Source organism: Mauremys mutica, chromosome 3 (genome assembly GCF_020497125.1).
Source record: "Mauremys mutica isolate MM-2020 ecotype Southern chromosome 3, ASM2049712v1, whole genome shotgun sequence".
Classification (NCBI taxonomy): Eukaryota; Metazoa; Chordata; order Testudines; family Geoemydidae; genus Mauremys; species Mauremys mutica.
Genome location: NC_059074.1, coordinates 177,647,667 through 177,672,152, shown reverse-complemented (window position 1 = coordinate 177,672,152; position 24,486 = coordinate 177,647,667). Strand labels below are relative to the sequence as shown.

The 24,486-nt window shown below is 43.6% G+C and overlaps 1 protein-coding gene across 1 annotated transcript in view; it reads left to right on the top strand.

Moving 5' to 3' along the window:
• SPTBN1 (spectrin beta, non-erythrocytic 1) overlaps window positions 1-24,486 on the top strand; it is a 201,031-nt gene that overhangs the window by 163,328 nt on the left and 13,217 nt on the right. The window contains exons 24-32 of the mRNA XM_045008632.1: window positions 534-664; window positions 3,730-3,934; window positions 4,325-4,699; window positions 7,406-7,650; window positions 10,620-10,758; window positions 14,737-14,821; window positions 19,095-19,291; window positions 19,917-20,026; window positions 21,551-21,614. Of these exons, the coding sequence (XP_044864567.1) occupies window positions 534-664; window positions 3,730-3,934; window positions 4,325-4,699; window positions 7,406-7,650; window positions 10,620-10,758; window positions 14,737-14,821; window positions 19,095-19,291; window positions 19,917-20,026; window positions 21,551-21,614 (1,551 nt within the window). The remainder of the gene's footprint in view (window positions 1-533; window positions 665-3,729; window positions 3,935-4,324; window positions 4,700-7,405; window positions 7,651-10,619; window positions 10,759-14,736; window positions 14,822-19,094; window positions 19,292-19,916; window positions 20,027-21,550; window positions 21,615-24,486) is intronic.

Sequence of the window (24,486 nt, the reverse complement as noted above, 5' to 3'; positions counted from 1 at the left end):
CATAGTCAGCCCTGCTTTATTTCACTTAATTTTAGCTGCATACTGTTTTGATGAAAATTACTGCAGGCATTTTTGGGGAGCCTTTTCCAGATCCTTAGAATTTCTTATCTTTGACCAAGGGTGTAATTGCAAAGCCTGACCAGTGATATGTTACAAATCTTTTCTGTTGTCATGGGCCCTACACATCACCAATGTTCTATAAATGCACAAAGCTCTTCACAGTCAAGGAAATTCAACATATTTGATGCACAGCTGATCTAATCTTGCTCTGGATCCCAGAGGGGTCATTGTATTCACCCTTTCACTTGTTTTGTCACTGTGTATGGACACCATTTACCATCGGTTTAACTAACATTTATATACCATAGTCAGAACAACTTTTCTTCAAGTTGCACTTGAGAGCAATCCTTTGTAAATCTTTTACACTGCTGTCAAGTTGATTGCTCATATTTCACCCAGCCTGGTGAGGTTGCCATTGCTGAGTATTTCTCCAAAGGGGAGGACCTGACTGTATTGTTCTGTCCCTGTTACAGGATGAACAGAGTGCAGTGTCCATGCTGAAGAAACACCAGATTTTGGAACAGGCAGTAGAAGACTATGCTGAGACAGTGCACCAGCTTTCCAAGACTAGCAGAACTTTGGTTGCAGACAATCATCCGGAAAGGTTAGTATTCCCTTACAGTTGGATTTTTAACTGCTTTTGACAATTAGATCACTTCATTGATGCATTGTGAAAGATAAAGACTAAGACAAATTGTAAGTAACTCAGGAAAACATGTCCAAAGTGGGGCCAAGTTCTGTCCTAGCCAGACAACAGGGGTATGTCTTGGTGCATATTTGTCAAGGTGGAATTTCACAGGGAGAATCAGTGCACCAGGCTGCAAGGTGCAATTTGCTGATGCTTTGGTCAGGATCAGGGTACACAACTACTGATTAGTACTGGGCATGTTAGGGACATTGCATGGGCTGGTGCATTAACCATAATACCTCCATATGCATTCCTGTAGAAAAAAGGAATCCAATCATGCTGCTTGTATAGGAGAGGAGTAATCCAGATACTCTTTCTTCCCTCCTATTGCACATCAGCGGGGCGCACTGGGCCAGTGAGTCAGAATCACCCAAGCCCATTCACTTTTGAATGTCAGTGGAAGTGCCCCCGGATGGAGGTGTTACCGCCCTACCTTGGGGTTTCTAGTGAGGAAGAGCAGCTTTACTTTCTAAGGATGACAGAGACTTGTCTCTGGAGACTGCTGAGGGTGGCACAGAATCAGTGCATCTCCTGTCTGTACTAGCCATCCCCTCTCTGTAGCTAGAGCCTCCCACTTTATGGGTGTGGCTTGCTTCTACAAATACACACCAACATCTCCTATGTTGACTCACTATAAAATGTATCTATGCTTACACATCCAGCTTTTCACTCTTAACACACATGGAAAAGCACCATGCTCGTAAAGCTAGTATTGGAATACTCTGGTGTCTTAGTGATTGTAATGGGCCCTGTGGCACAGGAGACTTCCAACTCCTCTACACTTGGTCCCTCTCAGAAGGAGGGAAGCCTTGTTCATGAAGACAGAAGGTTAATACATGAAGAAATATGGCCCTCGGAATGAAGGAAATAGGAGATTCTTAGGCTATTCCAAAGATGGCTCCAAGTGGCTAAGTCCACTTTATTAGATCACATGGTTCAATGGAATGAGAATGGAAGGGACGCTATCAGGAAAAGATTAGCTAAATCCAGAGTTACATACTATAGGAGAAAACAATTCAGTTTTAACCTTTACCAGAGATTGATTTCAGGCTATGTATCACTAAGAGAGCTTAAAAAAGTAACTTTACCATGGTAGTTATAGCCACGAGGACTGAATTCTCCATTGGCAATATGCTGGCTCTATGGCAAATTTATTTAACCTACCCTAGTCTGGCTGGAGCTGGAAGAGTCTTGGAGATGACAGTCTCCATCTCTATTGGAAGGGTGTGTGCCACATAATTTAAAAGCACTCATTAGTGGTCAGTTTTGAGTTTTTATGGCTCAGCTGATTGAATACTGCAATAACATAGTAGACCTGTATATTTGGCAGAGGAAAGACAACGTTAAAGGGGGTTATGCAGCTCACAGGAAATAAATCCAAGAGATCTGATAAATGGAAATGATATTAGTTTCCTTTGGATTATTGAGCCTTAGACTGAAGAAACCTGTTAGTGCTGTTGACCATTAATTTAGCATTAACTTTCAGTGCTGAAGGAAATTCTGACTGCTAGAACCAAGGGAGAGATAGTTCAGGTCCTTTCTCTCAGTCCTAGGACAAGTCCATTGTGTGATCTTAACCTCAGTAAATGGTGTTCTTTGTTCACATTTACATTTTCCACAGGCAATGGGTGTGGTCTGTATTTGCATGGTGGGCCAGGTCCTTGGCTGAGGTAATTGGCATTGCTCCGTGACTTTAATGGAGCTAGGCCAGCTAAGGATCTGGTCTGAATGTTTATAGGCAAAGTTTTAGTCACTTCAGAGACATGTGTTCTATGGGCTAAATACCGTATTTTCCGGCTTATAAGACGACTTTTTAAACTAAAAAACAACCCCCAAAAATCGGGGGTCGTCTTATACACCGGATATAAACAGGCTTCGGCTGAGCCAATCCTGGGAGGTGTCTCTCTGGTGTATGCCATTAATGCATACAAAGCCTGCTCGGATTGGCAAAGGTTGTAATAGCCTGCCTCTCTGACTCAGCCAATCCGAGCAGGCTTAATAGATGACACCGCTCCCCTGAACGCTCCGCCCTCCTTCTCCTCCCCTTCCCCGGCTTCCCGCGAATCAAATGTTCGCGGGAAGCCTGAAAAAAGGAGTGGGCAGGTAAGCCGGGTGTGTGGGGGAGGGGGCGGGACGGCTTACCTGCGGCGCCGGCTCCGGTGTCAGCCGGGCCCGGGGAGACGGGCCCCGCGGCTCCGGCTCCGGTGTCGGCCGGGCCCGGGGAGCCGGCCCCGCGGCTGTGGCGCCGGTCCCGGTGTCAGCCGGGCCCGGGGAGCCGGGCCCCGCGGCGTCGGCCGGGTCCGGGGAGCCGGCCCCGCGGCTCCGGCTCCGGTGTCGGCCGGGCCCGGGGAGCCGGGCCCCGCGGCTGCGGCTCCGACCCTGGCCCCCGGCAGGGGTAAGAGCCCAGGGCCAGGGCTGGGACTGGGGCGGGGGAGGAGGGGTTGGATCGGGCAGAGGTTCTGGGGGGGCAGACAGGGGATGGGGAAGGCGGGGTTGGGTCGGCGCCGCGTGGGAATTCCTGGGGTCTGTTGGGATGGTGGTGGATGGAGTTGGGGCAGTCAGGGGACAGGGAGCGGGGCAAGTTTGGCAGGGGGTGGGGTCCTGGGGGGGAGTTAGGGTTGGGGGTCTTGGGAAGGAGTGGTCAGGGGACAAGGAGCAGGGCAGGGGGGGTTATGGGTTGTAGTTTCTGAGGGGGGGCAGGACGTGGGTGGGGGGTGTACTCACTGGACGGTTCCCTACCGGGTCTTCGGTGGTGGGTCCTTCAGCCTCGGAAGGGGGGGTAGTCTTATACGGCGAGTATAGGCCAAAACCTATGTTTTAAGTGGAAAATTAGGGGGTCGTCTTATACGCCCAGTCGTCTTATACGCCGGAAAATACGGTAGTCTAACAGTGATTTTTCTTCTTAGATTTTTTGACCCCTGATGGATGTTTGTTTTTTAAAAAATCAGTGGTGACTCAGTGTTCTTTGGGATTTTTTTCAGCGAGCGTATCAGTATGCGCCAGTCCAAGGTGGATAAGCTGTATGCAGGCCTGAAGGATCTAGCTGAAGAGAGGAGGGGCAAACTAGATGAGAGACACAGGCTATTCCAGCTCAATCGTGAGGTGGATGACTTGGAGCAATGGATTGCTGAAAGGGAAGTGGTGGCAGGATCCCACGAGCTGGGACAGGATTATGAACATGTTACAGTAAGTTATTTGGCTATAGCTGCAGACAAATCTGATTTTTCTGGGAATTGTACATACTAGCTGGGTAATATAAATCAATGGTAGGTTTTGCTTATTTGATATGCACTATAGTTTTGAGGCTGTTGGGTCATTTGCATGTTCTTTGGCTCTTTACTACAACATAAGCGATATATTGTGGGATTCTTACAGTTGTCATAAACTATTTCAGGTTCCTGCTTGTGAATTATATTGCATGTAAGACACTCCAGTATAGCATTCCTGGTTATCTTACACAATTTATTTCAAAAAGTCATGTGCTACCCATCACATTTGCAATCCCCAATGATAGACGTAAGTAAAAAAAATATAGCTTGGGCACTGCTGATTTACAGCTCTTTGTTCACATTTCAGATGTTACAAGAGCGATTCCGCGAATTTGCCCGAGACACTGGAAACATTGGACAGGAGCGTGTTGATACTGTTAACCACATGGCAGATGAGCTCATCAATTCTGGACACTCTGATGCAGCCACCATTGCAGAGTGGAAGGATGGTCTCAATGAGGCATGGGCTGACCTCTTGGAGCTCATTGACACAAGAACACAGATTCTAGCAGCCTCTTATGAACTACACAAATTTTACCATGATGCCAAGGAGATCTTTGGACGTATTCAAGATAAACACAAGAAACTGCCTGAGGAACTTGGTAGAGACCAAAACACAGTGGAAGCACTACAGAGGATGCACACAACGTTTGAACATGATATTCAGGCTTTAGGCACCCAGGTGTGTATTATGCAAGCAACTTTTCAGTGTGTGTCTGGATTTAGGAATCTGGGATAACATCAGGTATCTGCCACCAAGTGCTGAGAGACAAGATTGTGGATTGCTAGTCAAAAACATTTCTATGTGACTAACATCATGTGGCTTATTTTACTACTTGTATTTGTAATTTGCTTCTCTAATTATCTAGTGTAGCTCTGTTAGTGTCTAGAAGTCCACAGCCTTCTGTAAATACAGATAATTGTTTACTGAAAATTTGTCATCTGATGCGCTTGATTAGAAAAGAAATCATAAAGTCAAAGGGCTTGTATATTGCCTATGATGACAGGTATTGAAGGTAAGATTTTTCAACCCCAGCTAAAGGCGTTAGCCATACATTTCCCATTAATACTGGGGTGCTGCGTACCAATATAAAAACATGGATGGAAGGGAGGATTGTTGGATAGATAGGTTGCTCAATCTGACTTCCCAGAGGACCTGTTTCAGATAGGCATATATAGTAGCGCCAGCATTACGTTGTCTGGTTTATGCAGTTGGAAGATAAATTAGGAAGAAAAAAGGTTAATTTGCATTAAATAGAACACCTATTAAAGCAGTTTCAGTGAGGCATTGAGCTGGTATTAAATCTATCAAGTTTTTTTTTGTATATCAGTGCTAATATATAAACACAGATTTTAGCTTTTTCTGTGCTCTTAACACAATCTTGGGAAGGTTAGTAGTAATTATACTAAAAAGTCACCACTGAAATTTTCTATGCCCCAGTGCCCATATATGCTCCATTTGTGAACATTGCACAAAATAAACTGTCCAGTGGAAGGACAGATGTTCCAAATTGTATGCGGGGGGGGGGAGGGGAAGCAAAAATTAAAGAAAATTCCTTAATCCTCTCCAGATTTTCTCATGCTTGGTATTCTTGTTTGTAGTGGCTGATAAAGACCTTAGATCTTTAAATGCAGTTAGTCTACCAAATAGCTATTTTTGTTATGCATTTGGATATTATAACTTCACCAATATTGCTTCTTGTGTTAGTTTCTGGAAATAGTAAATTAGGACATTTTAAAATGGTAAAACTCCCATTGACTTCTATGGGAGCAGAGTTAGGCCAAGGCCAAGTGCTTTTGAACATTTCACCCCTAAAATTCAGAAACTGTTCCAGATGATGGACACGATGAGCTCATTCCGATTTGAATTTATTCCACGTTCTGTACTTACGCGTGCACAATATAAAGATTAGTAGAGTTCAAAATGCAGTAACTGTCAGAGTGTTTAATTCATTAAACATTTAAACAATCTGAAATGTCAAAACTACAATTAAAAACATGTATTTTCTTAAGACAGGTATATTAAATAGGCAAAAGAGAGAATAGCTATTAATATATCACACTAGGAATTATAATCCCCACTAAGGCATACAGCTGTTTTTAACATGAATATTTCAAATGGGAGAAATGCAAGTGAACTCAGTTGCTATGAAGTAGTGTTTTTCTTCATTGTTTGGAGCGTCTGGGCCAATTCACAATGGCCCTGCAACTTGAGTAGTCATTTACACTACTGCAAAGGGAGTGCAAAGTGGATGTAACACACTATCATCATGTTCTGAAAATGGTTTTGTACCTAGAAATTAGGTCACTTATCCAGGATAGGAGATTATCCTATCCTACTTTTCCTATCCTGGAAAGTATTGTCTCTGAAATGATTTGAGAGTCATGGTGGATGACTAACTGAACATGAGAGCCCAGTGTAATGCTGTGGCTAAGAGGTTTAACATAGTCCTTGGAAGCATACGCGAGGGAGTATCAACTAGGAGTAGGGAGATATGTAACCTCTATATGCTGCATTAGGGAGGCCATTACTGGAATACAGTGTGTAGTTCTTCCAAAAGGATGTTGGAAAAATTGAAAAAGATTTAGAACAGAGCCACAAGAATGATTTGACATCTGGAAAATATGTTTTGTAGTAGAGACTTGGGAAGGTCAATCAGTTTAGTTTATCCAAGAGAATGTGATCAAGTCACTTTTTAACAATCTACAAAGTCCTATATGGGGAAGAGATTTTTGTTAGTAGTAGGCTCTTTAGTCCAGCATACAAAGGCATGACAAGATCCAGTGACTGAAAGATGAAAATAGACACGTTCAGACTGGAAATAAGGTTCAAATTTTTAAGTGAGGATAACTAATTATTGGAACAACTTACCTAGGGATGTGATGGGTTCCCCATCACTTGAAGTCTTTAATCCAGACTGGCTGTCTTTCTAAAAGATATGCTCTATTTCAGCCAGACGCTCTGGGCTTGATGCAGGAATTATTGGATGAAATTCTATGACCTGTGTTATGCAGGAGGTCAGACTTGATGATCATAATGAACCCTTCTGGCCTTAAAATCTATTAATCATTTTGCACTGGCGTAAATGATCACGCGAGATGTGGGCAACAGTGAATTGATGTGTTTTTCTTCTGAGGCTTGTTAACCAGAGGTCTCTACTTCTCTAGGTCTGAGAAGTTCTAAAGTGAAAGGCTGACAGGATACCAGGAGTGAGGCTTTCACAATACAAAGTTCCAACTCTGAAAACTTGCAACTTACAAAAGACTTTGAGGAGAAACTCAAAACATAAATTGGCATCTGAAATTTCCTGACACTGTGGATTGTTTTGACTAAAAAGCATACACGAGCTAAGCTGCAGTTTTGTTGTTTGCTTTTTAAACACATTAGGTGAGACAGCTGCAAGAGGACGCTGCACGCCTTCAGGCTGCCTATGCTGGGGACAAGGCTGACGACATCCAGAAGCGGGAGAACGAGGTCCTGGAAGCATGGAAAGCATTGCTGGACGCCTGTGAGGGACGCAGGGTTAGACTGGTGGATACAGGAGATAAATTTCGTTTCTTCAGCATGGTTCGTGATCTCATGCTCTGGATGGAAGATGTTATCCGGCAGATCGAAGCCCAAGAGAAGCCAAGGTAATGTGAACATCTGCAATGGAATATTATAATATTATTATGGTAAGGCTGCTACTTTTGCTGAGGAATATAGCAGCCTGTTTAAAGGACTGAGCCAAGATAATGGGACCAAGGTTATCTAGATAATTTAGATCCCTCCAACCAAGTGAAATAAAATGGCTGTCTAATCAACCTGTCCATATAGACAGAGGAAAAGCAGGCAGTGGGTGGCATTCTGGCCACAATTAGGAATGGCAGCTATGCTGACTGACAGATGGAAGGAGCTGCAGAGCTGGCTGGAGAGAACTAGTAAAAAAGAAAGATTTCAGTACTCTGGAAGGGTGACCTCACTGCATATTAAGTGGTATGGGCCATTGTCTGGCTCGTAGGAAAAGAAGAGTGGCCCTGTTAAGGGCTAGATGGACAGAGAATAACTCGCTATGGCAGCTTCAGAGCAGATCAGCATGGGGATTCAGACCCATTTCTCCCCTGCCAATCCCCCAGATGACTGGAAGGTGGGGGGCTACTCATGTCCACACTGGTGCAGGAAAAGCCCTCTTTTCCCCGAACCAGGCAAAGCCGCCTCCACCCTCCATGGGAGTAGTTCAATACCAGGTCTCCTCATGATCCACTGTGGGTATTACACTGATCAGTCCTTTCTTGGGGTGCTGGAAAGGAATTTTTTTCCTCGCTGCTAGATTGGCCAAAGTGAGGTGAGGTGGGGTGGGGTTCGCCTTCCCCACAGTAGGTTGGGGGCTTAGTTTGGGCAGACATGAAATGGCGAGGAGGCTGTGATGTCACAACTTATTATGTAATCACGGTCTGGATGTCCAGCGCAGGTACTCCATAGGGAAGGAATACTGTGATCAGATAAAATGGATTGACAAAGGATTCAAAGGCAGTATTCTTTAAAGGAGTAGAAATGGGGGGATTCAGGACTCCTGTGACTGGTACAAAAGGGAGCCGAGCTCCCCCTTAATCCTCATTTGAGGGGGCAGGTGGGGTCACAGCAGCGAGTTAGCTGTAGAACAGGGTGGGTAAAAAGGTGGGGGGGGGGCTGACAGCTGCAATTCCCACTCCCCCCCATATATAACTGCTTATGGAATTACCTGCACTGTACACTTGTATTTGCCAGGTACTCCCTGACATTTAGGAATAAAGTTGCGGCCTGTTTAAACCCCATTCAGTGTCTCCTGTCCAATGTTCCCTCTAATTTTTTCCATCCATGTGCAGAATAAATTTTGTTATGTGCACCAAGGTATGTGCAGATGTGCGCCACCAGTGAAACAAAAAACTTAGATATAATATATATTTTTTAAAAGTTACCATAGGGATAATTACTCCAGCCAGGACAGGTTAGTCATTTTAAAACTCACTGCTCAAAGAATTAAATTTAAGTACAAGAGAAATAAAAATTATGAAATGCATAGACGAGTCAAAACACTAAAATAACACACTTTGAAAGAATAAAATTAGAGAATATATGTGCATTGCAGGAAGTACCAAGAAATAACAACAACCATGATACAAGTATGTGTTGGGAGGTGAGTGTGAAAGAGAGTCAGTGTGTGTGTGTGTGTGTGTGTGTGTGTGTGCGCGCGGCACAGAGACGTGTGTGTGTGTGTGTGTGTGTGTGTGTGTGTGTGAGAGAGAGAGAGATACAGTGTGTGCGCTGGCTGCTGGGGACATTTCTGAGAGACACTGTGTGTGCTGTCTCTTTAAGACACTCACTGAAAGCTCTCCTGCTCTGTCCTGAGCCCTGTTGTCTTCCCTCCCCTGCTCTGTGAAGATGGGCGGGGGGAAGGGGTTGGAGAGAGAGAGTCTGTGTGAGCTGACTGCTGGGGAAATCTCAGAAACAGTGCAGTGTCTCTTTAAGAAAGGTACTCAGTCACTCACCATTTATGGCAGAGTCCTAGCCAGGCTGTGTCCCCTCTGCCCTGCTCTGCGGAGATCGGCTATAGGGGTCGGGAGGGAGGGGAACACCTTGACATCACTGTCCTTCCCCACCCCACCCCATCCTCGCTCTGCACAGCTAGAAGGAGGGTCTGGGAGGGGAGCAGCTGCAGGATGGAGCAGCATGGGTTAGGGGCACCTGAACACATGCTACCACCTGTGAGTGCTCCACTAACCAGCTGGGCGTCATTTGAATCTCTCCTGGGCAGCCAATAGCCGCCAAAGCGCACAGCTTACAGGGATCACAGCTCCTGTCCTTCCGGCATAGCCGGACAATTACAGCTCTTTCTCATACAGCCTCTAGAGTAAAGCATAGGATTAAGGAGTTAATGTCACAGCCCTTCGCTCACTTCATGTCTGTTTCAGATCAAAGTTGTTCCATCTTAATGCAGTTGTTGCTTTTTTGTTTAAAGAAAATAAATAGGTGAATAGCTTAAAAAATCCGTGTAGCCATATCAATTCATCATCAATCCCTTATGCCCCTTCTCTTTTATATGCCCCTTCTCTTTCAGCCTGTTGATTTCAAGAAGACAAATTATACTCTCTTGAATGGTCATTTCATCGAATATCTACTGAATGGTCATTCTTGGCTCTTTCTTGTTAGATTTAAGGGCTGTTAGATGCATTTAGATTCCTTGTGCCTATAAGGCACAGCCACAGTGCAGGCTCCAGGAGCCATGTGCCACATGTGGAGAGGAAGTGCTGTCTAGTTCCAGTGCAGAAGGGGAGTGGGGCTGCCTCGTCTCTCCCAGTTTGGAGAGGCAAGCACTAGTAGCAACACTAGTTTCACATAGTACTTACTCTTAGTACTGACCACGATATAGATGTGTAAGGGGGACGCTCCTTGTATCCTGCCCCCAGTCATGCACATCACGCAGAGGCTGAGTACCATCTTGCCTCTTGTGTATAATGACAAACTGGGAATTAATAAATTCTATATTGTGCATTTCTGTTGTAGCTTATTTGTTTAAAAGAACAACTATGTGGTACCATTAATTTTGGAGTATACATTTCTAAAGCACAATTTGTCATTTTAGGGATGTTTCATCGGTTGAATTACTAATGAACAATCACCAGGGTATCAAAGCAGAAATTGACGCCCGTAACGACAGCTTTACTACGTGCATCGAGCTTGGCAAATCTCTTCTGGCAAGGAAACACTATGCATCAGAGGAGGTACTCTGCCTGCTGAGTATACAAAAGCTGCAGTGCAGCTGAACTATGGATTTTGTTTCGGTTAGAGAAGGCTTGCATTGTGTAATCTGCTGATTAATGAGGTGTTCCTTTATAATGACTGCATTACTTTAGGGTCCATTGCACTTGTATTGGTGAGATTACTGTATTATTTCTAATCTGTGGTCAGTTCAGCGGTACCACTTTGTATATCCATGTGGGGGATCAGTATTAGAGTCCCCAGTTTGGCACCTAAACTTACCTTTTGGTCCAGGTAACATGCAGAAGTGGCACTCTCAGTCCTGATGTGGAGGAGGGATGTGCACTGTTGGGATGATGAAACCTAAGAGCAAAAAGGGCAGCCTTGAGTGTTGTCAAAACCAAGGGGAGTGATGTATTACAGAGTCTACTTGAAGGAGTAGGAGTGGTTTTGTGCCTCGCTGTGCAAGAACAATCTCTAGCTTGTGGGTGGTGGAATGTTAAGGGGAAAAGTGTCCTGTCCTGAAGTCATAAGGGAGAAATCTCTGACTCCCTAGTGCTTAAACCCTGGATTTTATTCTTAATTTATCCTGGTCAGTTTGGGATCCAGTTAGGGAGGCCCTAAGCCTAAGGAAAGACGCACAACCCTCAATTCTTCCCTGCCACCTTTGGTTGTGGGGGGAGCCTTATTTTATAGCAAAGTTACTGTCTATCCAGGGAATCGATGATTTCTGTGTCAGCATTACAGATAAACACAGTGCAGTCTCCTCAAGGAGGCATTTAGTAGGCAACTGGAGAGGCTTTTCCAACCAATGTTCTTGTTGAGAACAATGTGGGGTTCATGTAGGTGTGTCAGTGGATTTGACTGTTGTCAATATAGACTGCTGCTAACATGTAGTAATGTCCATGGGTTAAGTAATGTGGATTATGTGCTAGAAAAAAGTGGTTGCCCCTCTTGTATCCTGGTAACAGTTAACAAAATGCAGACTGGATTGGCAAAAATAAGCCAGGTCCAGTTTATATTTCTTACTAATTAATCTACATGTTGTAGTTTTAAAGTAAATGTTATCTCAAGTCATGCAAATGCTGTATTTTAACTGCAATATTGTACTTACAATCAGGATTCAGAACATCAGTGTGTCCTCACCAAGGGTTACTGCTGACAGTAAGCAACTGCACCCACTTCCATTAAGTTTAATTTTAAATTCCCCACTCATGGTTTTGCACAGTGTATCCTGTTTCTGAAAGTCAGCGGCTTTTGTTTGTGGTAACAGCTTATACCAGGGGTGGGCAAACTATGGTCCAGGGGCCGCATCCGGCCCTCCAGACATTTTAATCTGGCCCTCGAGCTTCTGCCTGGAAGTGGGGTCCGAGGCTTGCCCCACTCTGGTGCTCCAGCTGGGGAGCGGGGTATCATAGAATCATAGAATCTCAGGGTTGGAAGGGACCTCAGGAGGTCATCTAGTCCAACCCCCTGCTCAAAGCAGGACCAAACCCAACTAAATCATCCCAGCCAGGGCTTTGTCAAGCCTGACCTTAAAAACCTCTAAGGAAGGAGATTCCACTACCTCCCTAGGTAACCCATTCCAGTTCTTCACCACCCTACTAGTGAAAAAGTTTTTCCTAATATCCAACCTAAACCTCCCCCTCTGCAACTTGAGACCATTACTCCTTGTTCTGTCATCTTCTACCACTGAGAACAGTCTAGATCCATCCTCTTTGGAACCCCCTTTCAGGTAGTTGAAAGCAGCTATCAAATCCCCCCTCATTCTTCTCTTCTGCAGGCTAAACAATCCCAGTTCCCTCAGCCTCTCCTCATAAGTCATGTGCTCCAGCCCCCTAATCATTTTTGTTGCCCTCCGCTGGACTCTCTCCAATTTATCCACATCCTTCTTGTAGTGTGGGGCCCAAAACTGGACACAGTACTCCAAATGAGGCCTCACCAGTGCTGAGTAGAGGGGAATGATCACATCCCTCGATCTGCTGGAAATGCCTCTACTTATACAACCCAAAATGCCATTAGCCTTCTTGGCAACAAGGGCACACTGTTGACTCATATTCAGCTTTTCGTCCACCGTAACCCCTAGGTCCTTTTCTGCAGAACTGCTGCCCAGCCATTCTGTCCCTAGTCTGTAGCAGTGCATGGGATTCTTCCGTCCTAAGTGCAGGACTCTGCACTTGTCCTTGTTGAACCTCATCATATTTCTTTTGGCCCAATCCTCTAATTTGTCTAGGTCCCTCTGTATCCTATCCCTACCCTCCAGCGTATCAACCACTCCTCCCAGTTTAGTGTCATCTGCAAACTTGCTAAGGGTGCAGTCCACACCATCCTCCAGATCGTTAATGAAGATATTGAATAAAACCGACCCTTGGGGCACTCCACTTGATACCGGCTGCCAACTAGACATGGAACCATTGATCACTACCCGTTGAGCCCGACCATCTAGCCAGTTTTCTATCCACCTTACCGTCCATTCATCCAGCCCATACTTCTTTAACTTGCTGGCAAGAATACTGTGGGAGACTGTATCAAAAGCTTTGCTAAAGTCCAGAAATAGCACATCCACTGCTTTCCCCTCATCCACAGAGCCGGTCTCATCATAGAAGGCAATTAGGTTAGTCAGGCATGACTTGCCCTTGGTGAATCCATGCTGACTGTTCCTGATCACTTTCCCCTCCTTTAAGTGGTTCAGGATTGATTCCTTGAGGACCTGTTCCATGATTTTTACAGGGACTGAGGTGAGACTGACTGGCCTGTAGTTCCCTGGATCTTCCTTCTTCCCTTTTTTAAAGATGGGCACTACATTAGCTTTTTTCCAGTCATCCGGGACCTCCCCCGATCGCCATGATTTTTCAAAGATAATGGCCAATGGCTCTGCAATCTCATCGGCCAACTCCTGTAGCACCCTCGGATGCAGCGCATCCGGCCCCATGGACTTGTGCTCATCCAGCTTTCCCAAATAGTCCCGAACTACTTCTTTCTCCACAGAGAGCTGGTCACCTCCTCCCCATACCGTGCTGCAGAGTGCAGCTGTCTGGGAGGTGACCTTGTCTGTGAAGACAGAGGCAAAAAAAGCATTGAGTACACTAGCTTTCTCCACATCCTCCGTCACTAGGATCCCTCCCTCATTTAGCAAGGGGCCCACACTTTCCTTGACTTTCTTCCTGTTGCTAACATACCTAAAGAAACCCTTCTTGTTACTCCTAACATCTCCGGCTAGCTGCAACTCCAAGTGTGATTTGGCCTTCCTAATTTCACACCTGCATGCCTGAGCAATACTTTTATACTCCTCCCTGGTTATTTGTCCAGTCTTCCACTTCTTGTAAGCTGTTTTTTTGTGTTTAAGACGAGCAAGGATTTCACTGTTAAGCCAAGCTGGTCGCCTGCCATATTTACTTTTCTCCCTTCCAAGGGATCTTGCTCCACTCCGCACGACTCCCAGAAGCAGCAGCATGTCCCCCCTACAGCTCCTATGCATAGGGGCAGCCAGTGAGCTCCACACGCTGCCCCCTCCCCATGTACTGCCCCCGCAGCTCCCATTGGCCAGGAACCACAGACAATGGGAGCTGCAGGGGCGGAGCCTGCGGACAGGGCAGCACGCAGAGCTGACTGGCTGCACCTCTGGGTACGAGCCAGAGTGGGGACATGTCGCTGTTTCTGGGAGCTGCTTGAGGTAAGCGCCGCCCGGCGCCTGGTCCCCTGACCTCTTCCCGTGCCCCTGCCCCAGCCCTGATCCCTCTCCCGCTCTCCAAACCCCTCAGTCTCAGCCCAGAGCACCCTCCTGAACCCCCAACCCCTCATCCTCAGCCCACACCCCCAGCCAGAGCCCTCCCGCAACCCAACCCCCAATTTCATGAGCATTCCTGGCCCGCCATACAATTTCCATAGCCATATGTGGCCCTTAGGCCAAAAAGTTTGGCCACCCCTGGCTTATACAGCATGGCTGGTGGTGTTGAGTTATTTGGTGCTTATGTAACATTGCTCCATTCTCTTAAACTCAGATCAAGGAAAAGTTATTGCAGTTGACAGAGAAGAGAAAAGAAATGATTGACAAATGGGAAGACAGATGGGAATGGCTGAGACTGAGTAAGGATGCATTTAAATTGCTTATTAGCTGACTGAGATGTAACTATTTCTGCATTGATATCTTTGGCTACTGCAAGAACACACAAGTACTTACCAGTTAACTATTGCTGGTTGGAGTTGAGATCACATTGGAACAATAACAGGAGCATTTGCTACTGCCAGTGGTGCAGCAACTGGGTAATGGCTGCAATGAGGCCCCAATCCCCCAGCATCAAAGATCAACTGGGCATTTTGCCATTGACTTCAGTGAGGGCAGAATTGGACCTCTAACTAGCTAGATATACAATACCTTATGGATGTATTTATTTTCATTTTCTTTTTTACAGTTTATTTTTAGTGGGTTTCCGCAGTAACAAAAAGGCATTTGAAAGGGCATTCCAAGCATGCTACACGTATGTGCAGTATATACCTGTGTTAGCTGATATAACAGTCTACATGTTTGGAAGTGCATTGGTTCGTAAAGTGTTTATTTTTAAACCTGTAAACCCATTAGGTTTCTTATACCAAAGACAAATAGTCGATAACCACAATATCTAGGGCTGTTGATTAATCGGAGTTAACTCACATGATTAACTCAAAAAAATTAACTGCAATTACAAAAATTAATTGCGAGTAATCACACTGTTAAACAATAGAATACCAATTGAAATTTATTAAATATTTGTGGATGTTTTTCTACATTTTCAAATATATTGATTTCTATTACAAAACAGAATACAAAGTGTACTGTATCAGAGAGGTAGCCGTGTTAGTCTGGTTCTGTAAAAGCAGCAAAGAATCCTGTGGCACCTTATAGACTAAAGTGTACTGTGTTCACTTTACATTATTATTTTTTATTCCAAATATTTGCACTGTAAAAATATAAACAAAAGAAATAGTATTTTTCAGTTCACCTCATACAAGTACTGTAGTGCAATCTCTATTGTGAAAGTGTAACTTATAAATGTAGATTTTTGCAGTGTAAGGTTTTGTTTCTTAGGCAGAATTATAACATGATCTTGACACCATTTTTATTATACTGCTTGAAAGATCAGCACTAAATATATTAGCATGGGGATAAAAGTTCTTTTCTTCCTCTGATCCGAAGTAAACAAAGCAGGTAACCCCAAGCTTTCCCTCCCCATCTTCTCTGGTTTTCTGTCTCCTTCACCTTAGCTTTTTCCTCCCACTTTCTAAGGCAGGGAACTTGTCTTCTGGTCAGCCAGCCTTTTCCTACAACCTCTGTCATTAAGGGTGGATCCAGGAACACAGTATCTTCTGGTCAGCTTCTCCCTGAAGCCCATGCTATGGTAATAGGCAGCTGAAGTGTTGGGATATTCTAGACCTGACTAGACCACTTTCCATTTCCTATGCTTCAAAGAGGTTCTCCCAAAACTCAGGGGTCTTGTTGTCAAGTGACTGTTTGCTGCAGTGGAAACCTCCTTGTTACCCCTTACCGTTTTATGGTACCCGAGATGGCTGCCCGACAGACCTTAACTGCATGACACGGGCTGTACGTGTTCCTGCTTTGAATGCAAGGCACATCTTAGACACTGTTTTTGATTTCATTTTACATCAACACATTTCCTCAGTTCCAAAGCTATCTATGTGGAACACTGCAAAAACCACCCAGTGTTATACTGTTAAGGAAATATGTGCAATTGCGATTAAGTTTCTAGAATGATAAGCCTCAAAAACAAAGTGTAAGGGTTTGTCTTCACTACCGGGGAGATTGCCACAGCTACAATCGATGCAGTGGGTGTCGATTTAGCGGGTCTAGTGAAGGCCCACTAAATCGATGACAGAGTGCTCTCTGGTCAACTCCAGTACTCCAGTTCCTCGAAAAGAATAAGATAAATCAACTGGAGAGCGTCTCCTGTCGACGCAGCGCAGTGAAGAGACTGGGGTAAATCAGCCTAAGCTATGTCAACTCCAGCTACATTATTCACGTAGCTGGAGTAGCGTAACTTAAGTCAACTTACCCCAGTAGTGAAGACAAGCCCTAAGTTTTGAGTGTTGTGAGAATAGGTTTAAAGGAGACCTCTTGGTTTAACAGAAAGTATATCTCCCAGTCTGGGTGTACAACGAAGAACTAGGGCTGTCAATTAATCGCAGTTAACTCAAGTGATTAATTTAAAAAATTAACTGCGATAAAAAAAATCATGATTAATCAAACTGCTAAACAATAGAGTACCAATTGAAATGTATTAAATATTTTTGAATGTTTTTCTACATTTTCAAATATATTGATTTCTATTACAACACAATACAAAGTGTATTGTGCTCACTTTATATTATTATTTTTTATTAGAAATATTTGCACTGTAAAAATTCACCTCATACAAGTACTGTAGTGCAGTCTCTTTACCATGAAAGTGTAACTTACAAATATAGAATTTTTTTTTGTTATATGACTGCTCTCAAAAACAAAACAAAATGTAAAACTTTAGAGCCTACAAGTCTACTCAGTCCTACTTCTTGTTCAGCCAATCGCTAAGACAAACAAGTTTGTTTACATTTACAGGAGATACTGCTGACTGCTTCTTATTTAAAATGTCACCTGAAAGTGAGAATAGGTGTTCGCTTTTGTAGCTGACATCACAAGGTATTTACATGCCAGATATGCTAAACATCATATGTCCATTCATGCTTCATCTACCATTCCAAAAGACTTGCTTCCATGCTGATAATGCTCGTTCAAAAAATAATGCATTAATTAAATTTGTGATTGAACTCCTTGGGGGAGAATTGTATGTCTCCTGTGCTGTTTTACCTGCATTCTGCCATATATTTCATGTTATAGCAGTCTCGGATGATGACCCAGCACATGTTCGTTTTAAGAACACTTTCACAGCAGATTTGACAAAACGCAAAGAAGGTACCAATGTGAGATTTCTAAGGATAGATACAGCACTCGACCCAAGGTTTAAGAAGCTGAAGTGCCTTCCAAAATCTTGAGAGGGACGAGGTGTAGAGAATGCTTTCAGATGTCTTAAAAGAGCAACAATCTGATGCGGAAACTACAGAACCCGAACCACTAAAAATGAAAATCAATCTTCTGCTGGTGGCATCTGACTTAGATGATGAAAATGAACAAGGGCTGGTCTGCGCTACTTTGTATTGTTGTCGAGCAGAACCCATCATCAGCATGGATGCATGTCCTCTGTAATGGTGGTTGAAGTATGAAGGGACATATGAATCTTTAGCGCATCTGGCACACAAATATTTTACGATGCCGGCTACAGCAGTGCCATGCAAAGGCCTGTTCTCACTTTCAGGTGATATTGTAAACAAGATGTGGGCAGCATTACCTCCTGCAAATTGTAACCAAAGTTGTTTGTCTGAGCGATTGGCTGAAGTCGGACTGAGTGGACCTGTAGGTTCAAAAGTTTCACACTGTTTTATTTTTGAATGCAGGTTTTTTTGTACATAATTCTACATTTGTAAGTTCAACTTTCATGGAAAAAGGATTGCACTACACTACTTCTTTTAGGTGAATGGAAGTATACTATTTCTTTTGTTTTTTACAGTGCAAATATTTGTAATAAAAAATAAAGTGAGAACTGTACACTTTGTATTCTGTGTTGTAATTGAAATCAATATATTTTAAAATGTAGGAAACATCCAAAATATTTAAATCAAAGGTATTCTATTATTGTTTAACAGTGAGATTAATCGTGATTAATTTTTTTAATTGTGCAATTAATCTTTTTAATCACTTGATAACCCTAATAATATCGTAACATCCCAATACACCGTGACAGACAGAGGTCACATTTCATAAAATCTTAAATACATCCATTGACAGTGTAAGGCCCAGCCAGCAATCCAAGATCTTATTATTAATGTATGGTTAATACATTACTTGTACCAAAGACACGTGCTTTGCATAGTTCTACCACTATGTTGGTTCCTGAGACACGAGCTGCACTCCTGACAGTGCTACTGGAGTAGAGCCCGATTCAACTGCCACTGAACCCAGCAGATGTCTCTTCCTTTACTTCCACAGGAGCTGGGTCAAGCCCATAGTTAGGAGTTTAGGTGTTGATTTGTGTGTCTTATTGCCTCTCGATAGAAGCATTGCTCAAACTACCTCAGCAAAACCAGAACGTCAGAATTACTGTCTAGTATAAGTCCATTCAATACAATTGACTTAGTTCAGAGATAAATTCAGCCAAAGACACTTAAATCCCTCCCTCCCCCAACCCTTCTAAAAACAAGAACTAAAGGCATCTGACTATATTGTGCCACTTTTGATGTCACTAAGCACTGACTGCCTTATATTTTTGCTCAGTTCTGGAAGTACACCAGTTCTCAAGGGATGCTAGTGTGGCTGAGGCCTGGCTGCTGGGACAGGAACCATACTTATCCAGTCGTGAGATAGGTCAAAGTGTGGATGAAGTGGAAAAGTTAATTAAGCGGCATGAAGCGTTTGAAAAATCTGCAGCTACTTGGGATGAAAGATTTTCAGCACTGGAAAGACTGACTACAGTGAGTACTCTTTAAGTCTCCAAAGGGCTGCTTTCTTGGCTACTTTACCACGTTTTGTTCACTGTAATATTTACACTTTCCCTTCAGTTTATTCAATCAAATTGACCCTGTCACTCAGACACTACATGTCTCTCCCACTAATGCTAATACCTTCCCCACCTGTCTCCAGAGAGCGCCTAAGTGAATGAATGGCCTTTGCAACAAACTGGAGCTGTGTGAGGCCAGAGAGGAGGAGAGAAAGCATGTTCCAGAGTTGAGGGGCCCCTCTAGCCCACTGGCGTACAAATTGCATTACTTGCCAGGGCTTTAACAGTTTAGGATGTTTTCTGTATATTTAATATAATGTGTTTGTTCTGAAGATACAAACACAAACAGTAAATTATTGAGGAAATGCTCCATTAGTTGCTAGTGTAGGCGGTAGTAATTAGGGCCCTGATATTGCATGTCCTTCCTTACATGGATTGCAGTGTGACAGTGTGATCGGGCCCAAAAGTTTTGTTTCAATAAACTTTAATTTTAATGCTGTATCAGCAAAAGCCCTGAGTTATAGGCATCTTCTAGAAATGCTTCTTGAAAACGACTGAGGTGTGAGTTGTTACCATTCTCCAATATTTTCCCTCCCTAGCTGGAATTACTGGAAGTACGTCGACAGCAAGAGGAAGAGGAAAGAAAGAGGCAGCCTCCTTCCCCAGAGCCAAGCCCAAAGGTTCCCGAAGATGCAGATTCACAACAATGGTAAGCTCAGACCAAAGAAGGCAAACTGCACATGAATTACTGCCCCCCTTTGCCCCACAAGTAATAGTAAACTTACCTTCAGACAAAACTCTCAGGTGTGCTGATGTGTTTAACGTGAGGGACCCAGGGTTAATGTTTCTGTGTGTGGTGCATGCGCATCTACTGAATGCTGTGTTCCAGATTAGAGGCGATAGTGACAGGATGGTAGATGCTAGCATCCTGCACAAAGGAGCCCTGCTTCTCTGTTGAGCTATAACACTGCATAAAGATACAGGATATTTACTAATGAGGCATAGTGGAAAGTGCATTTTGTTAACAGTTACCAGGATACGAGAGGGGCAGGATTGTCATTCTGAGGCAGAGGGAATTACCGGTTTGGAGCAAAGAAGCTTAGGAACAACCAAGTTTAGGGAGAGCTCATGTTCTGTTGTAGTTTGAGTTGCCAGTAAAGCCAAATGCAAGGCATGGGATAAGTGTGCACTAGTACAGTGTGTCTGTATTTTGCACAGAGGAGGGTTGGAACTCCATCTGTCTGATTAAATGAAAACAGTTGTCCTCAATTACCTGCTCAAACAATCTTCGATTCAGAACTAAAGAGTGAGGGGAAATTCTGAGTGTAGAGAAGAAGGCCCACAAACAAGATATTTGATGCTGACAACAGCCCAGTTTCATTTAATTAGTCACTGGAAATCTCCATGAGCCTGCAGGGAGCTTGGCTCCCGGTTCCCCTCCTTAGGCGAACACACTGAGGGCCAAACCCATTGAAGCATGGGCGGCGCGTGAACCGCCAGCTCAGGGAGGCTTGCCCCCCAGCCTGGCCCACCCCCTTCCCTTGCCAGAGCACTCTCCCCTTCCCTCCCCATCCCCCCAAGGTTGCTGGTGGCCTGCCCCAGCGCAGGGCCAACCAAATGCCTCCAGCTCTGGAGCTCCGGGAGTCCCTGGCCGCAGGTTGGCCCCCCTAATCCCAGCCCGGAGCCCCGGCCATGGGGGAAAAGCACCAGTGAGAAGCAGGAGGGGTCCTGGAGGCTAAGCGTGGGCAGGGCCACACAGGGCTGTTTGGGAAGCCTTGGCCTCCCCCGTCCTGTGGTATCTGCTGCCTATGCATTGAAATCAATCGACAGATTGATTTCATTCTCAGCGTAAGGACATGTGGGTAAAACTTTCTAGGTCTGCACATTTGAGGAAGTTGCTCAGTGTGCACCAACTACAGTTACAATTTAAGTCGCATGCAAATTGCAATTATTTTCTGAATGAGGATGACAGAATCCTAGTTAGATTATTATGATATAAAAGACTCAGGGCCTGATTCTGCCCTCACATTATTCCATATCAGATGTAACCCATAGAACTCAATGTACTTACACTTTTAAAACTGATGTAAATCGCAGGAGATTTCAGGCATTTGTATAACAATTGCTTCTATTTCTACAGTGCACAAAATTCAGTAGAAAAGTTTGTTTTTTGTGAGGAAGGCTTTGTGACTTTCTAGAATTTCATGCAATTTTGTTTTCTGTCTCCCAACAGGGATGGTACAAAAGGAGAACAGGTTTCCCAAAATGGTTTGCCATCAGACCAGGAGTCTCCACGGGTTAGTTACCGCTCCCAAACCTACCAAAACTACAAAAACTTTAATAGCAGATGGACAGCCAATGACCGGCCATGGTCTGGACTGTGACATACAAAACCAATTGCAGCGAAAACCATCTTTATTCAGTATTTTATTGGTTTTAATCTTTTGGCTTAAAATCCCCTGCTGCTTTTCTTTTCTCCCATCCAGTTGACTTTTGTTTAATTAGTAGCCCTCTTGGATATATATTTGATTCACTTTAATCCTTGTTTATTTGAATCTCTTCACTGACACTCAGTTAAGTTAAAGTGGCACTTTTATTTCCTGTTACTTATTGTGAGTTTTTCATGTCATTAATAGCATTAAGATTTTACAGCTAAATCATCCTTTAGATGAGTAATTGAGATGTAATGAGATTACATCATAATGAAGAAGAAAACTAAAATCTGACAGGTATGACGCATTCAGTTATACTAACAGGTTTCAGCGCGGCAACGTTATTAAATTAGCTGCACTAGCAAGTGAGTTATTTACAAGGCTGAAGATAATCTATGCAAATGAGCTTGACAATACAGGCTGTGGGGGAGAAAAGAGTTATAACTACCAAAAATAAAAGCCTAAAGGTTAGGTGTGTAACATTCCATGCAGAATGAACTTTTTAACTGAAGATAAAAAATAAACAGAGAACCTAGAATGCTAAAAATTAGCAACTGGAATTTTTGATATTCAATCCTTAGAAGGAGTTTTAGTCTTACCGCATAACCATTTAGGGCCAGATTCTCCCCTGATTTCTGCTCAGTTTACACCATAGAAACTCCATTGAGTAAAATAGAGGCACCCTGGATATGGTGTTGTAACTGAGAGCAGATACCAACTCTGAAAAAGGAGCTGCAATGCTTTCTTAAAAAAAAAAAAATACATATAATTGTATAAGACCCCGAATTTTTAACTGAATACAGGCTAAATCATTCTTGCTTTATTCATGTGAGTAATCCTTACCAATAGGAGATGTCCAAGTGAAGTCAGTGGGAGTGTGCATAAGGATAAGGCGAGCAGGAGTTAGCCTCATTTGTGCAGACTTAAAAATTACCAATAAATACATTTATTTATAACAACAGAATAGTAGAAAATTGGTTTGTCTCTGATACCATTCCTGCCAAGGTCTGAAATCAGGGTCTGTTTCCCCTGCAACTTGAATTGCTCTAACACTCAGAGTGCTATAAAGCATGCTGCTGCTCCTTGTTATGTCTTTGGACCTGATCCTGTATGGTGCTTACAGTCACCTTAAATAACCTAAATGAGGAGCCATGGGCTATTAGAGTTACCATTTTTGCAGTGGAAATGCAAAGCCCTGTGTGACGGGTTGTCACCCCCAGGATGCAGTCTGGGAGCCGTGGGAACCTCTTTGCCCCCAAACCATACAGCTGGGCTGGTCCTCCTCACACTGCTCTGCTGGTAATTCAGCCACTTTCTAGGTCTTGTTATCATCCAACACAACAGCAGGTGGCACCACACACCCAGCTGAGCTACCTGAGTGCTTTAACTAAGCCACTCAGCTCCCCAGCCTTGCACCCTTGCTGGAGTATAAACCCAGAATTATACTGTCTTGCTCCACAGGGTTCTGTGCAATGCAAGCTCATTAGTATATTTGCTTCCCCCTCGATGTGGGAAAGATATGCAACAGCCTTTGTTTACAGAGCTGAGATTTTCCCAGACACTTCACTCAAAACACCTTGGTTAAGATAAAACATAAAACAAGTTTATTAACTACAGAAAGATAGATTTTAAGTGATTATAAGTGATAGGAATCAGATCAAAGCAGATTATCTAGCAAATAAACAAAAAAACACAAAGTAAGCCTAACATACTAGATAGATAGGATTTGAATTAGCTATTTCTCACCTTGGCTGATGATACAAGCAGTCCAACAAGTTTCCATACAGAGGCTAGAAATCCCTTTAGCCTGGGACCAGCACTTCCCCCAGTTCAGTCTTTGTTCCTCAGGTATTTCCACGTGTTCTTGTGTGGGGAGTGAGGCCCTCAGATGATGTCACTCTCCACCTTGTATAGTTTTTCCATGGGGTGGGAAGTGGGAACACTTTGTTCCAAGCTAAGTTCCCAGCCCAGTTTTTGGTAAAGTACAGGTACCAAAATGCAATTGTCATGTGGTCTGGTCACATGCCATGGCCTGTCTTGCTGAGCCATAACAGCTATTACTCATAGGCTGGCTGAAACAAGACTAAGATCTTCCATTGTCCATTATCTTTGTTGATGAACCATTAGCAGTGTCTAGCTTCTTCATTGTTGTATCTGAAAGGCTAAGTGTGGGCGTTACCCAGAGTAAGCACATTTGAAATACAGATATGTAGTCAATATTCATAACTTCAGATACAAAGATGATACATGCACACAAATAGGATAATCATATTTGGGAAATCATAACTTTTCCAATGAGACCTCACATGACCCATCTTGTACAAAATGCATCATCATTATGCCATAATCATATCACTATGATGAATATGGGGTGCAGTGTCACACCCTGAACTCAGATTTTGGCAGGAAATGCATTTCAGCAGTTCACCTCCCAAATACCTATCCCTAGTGCTTTTGGTGCTGCACATACATTCTGTAAACATTCTGGGGTGTCAGTTTTTCCATGTTTCTTTCTCCAATAAAGCATTTCAGTTCACTTTTAATATTAGAATGATGAAAACTAGATTGTTTTAAATGCCAGGGCTTTGCAAAAGTGATGCCACAAGTAAATGTGATGAGGAATTTGAGAGCGAGCCTGCAGTAGCACCACAACATTTTTTGCATACAGCAAATCTTCTTGGTTGTTTCCATAACCTTATTCAACTTTTCTTTTCTTTTCTTTTCATTTGTTTTTGTT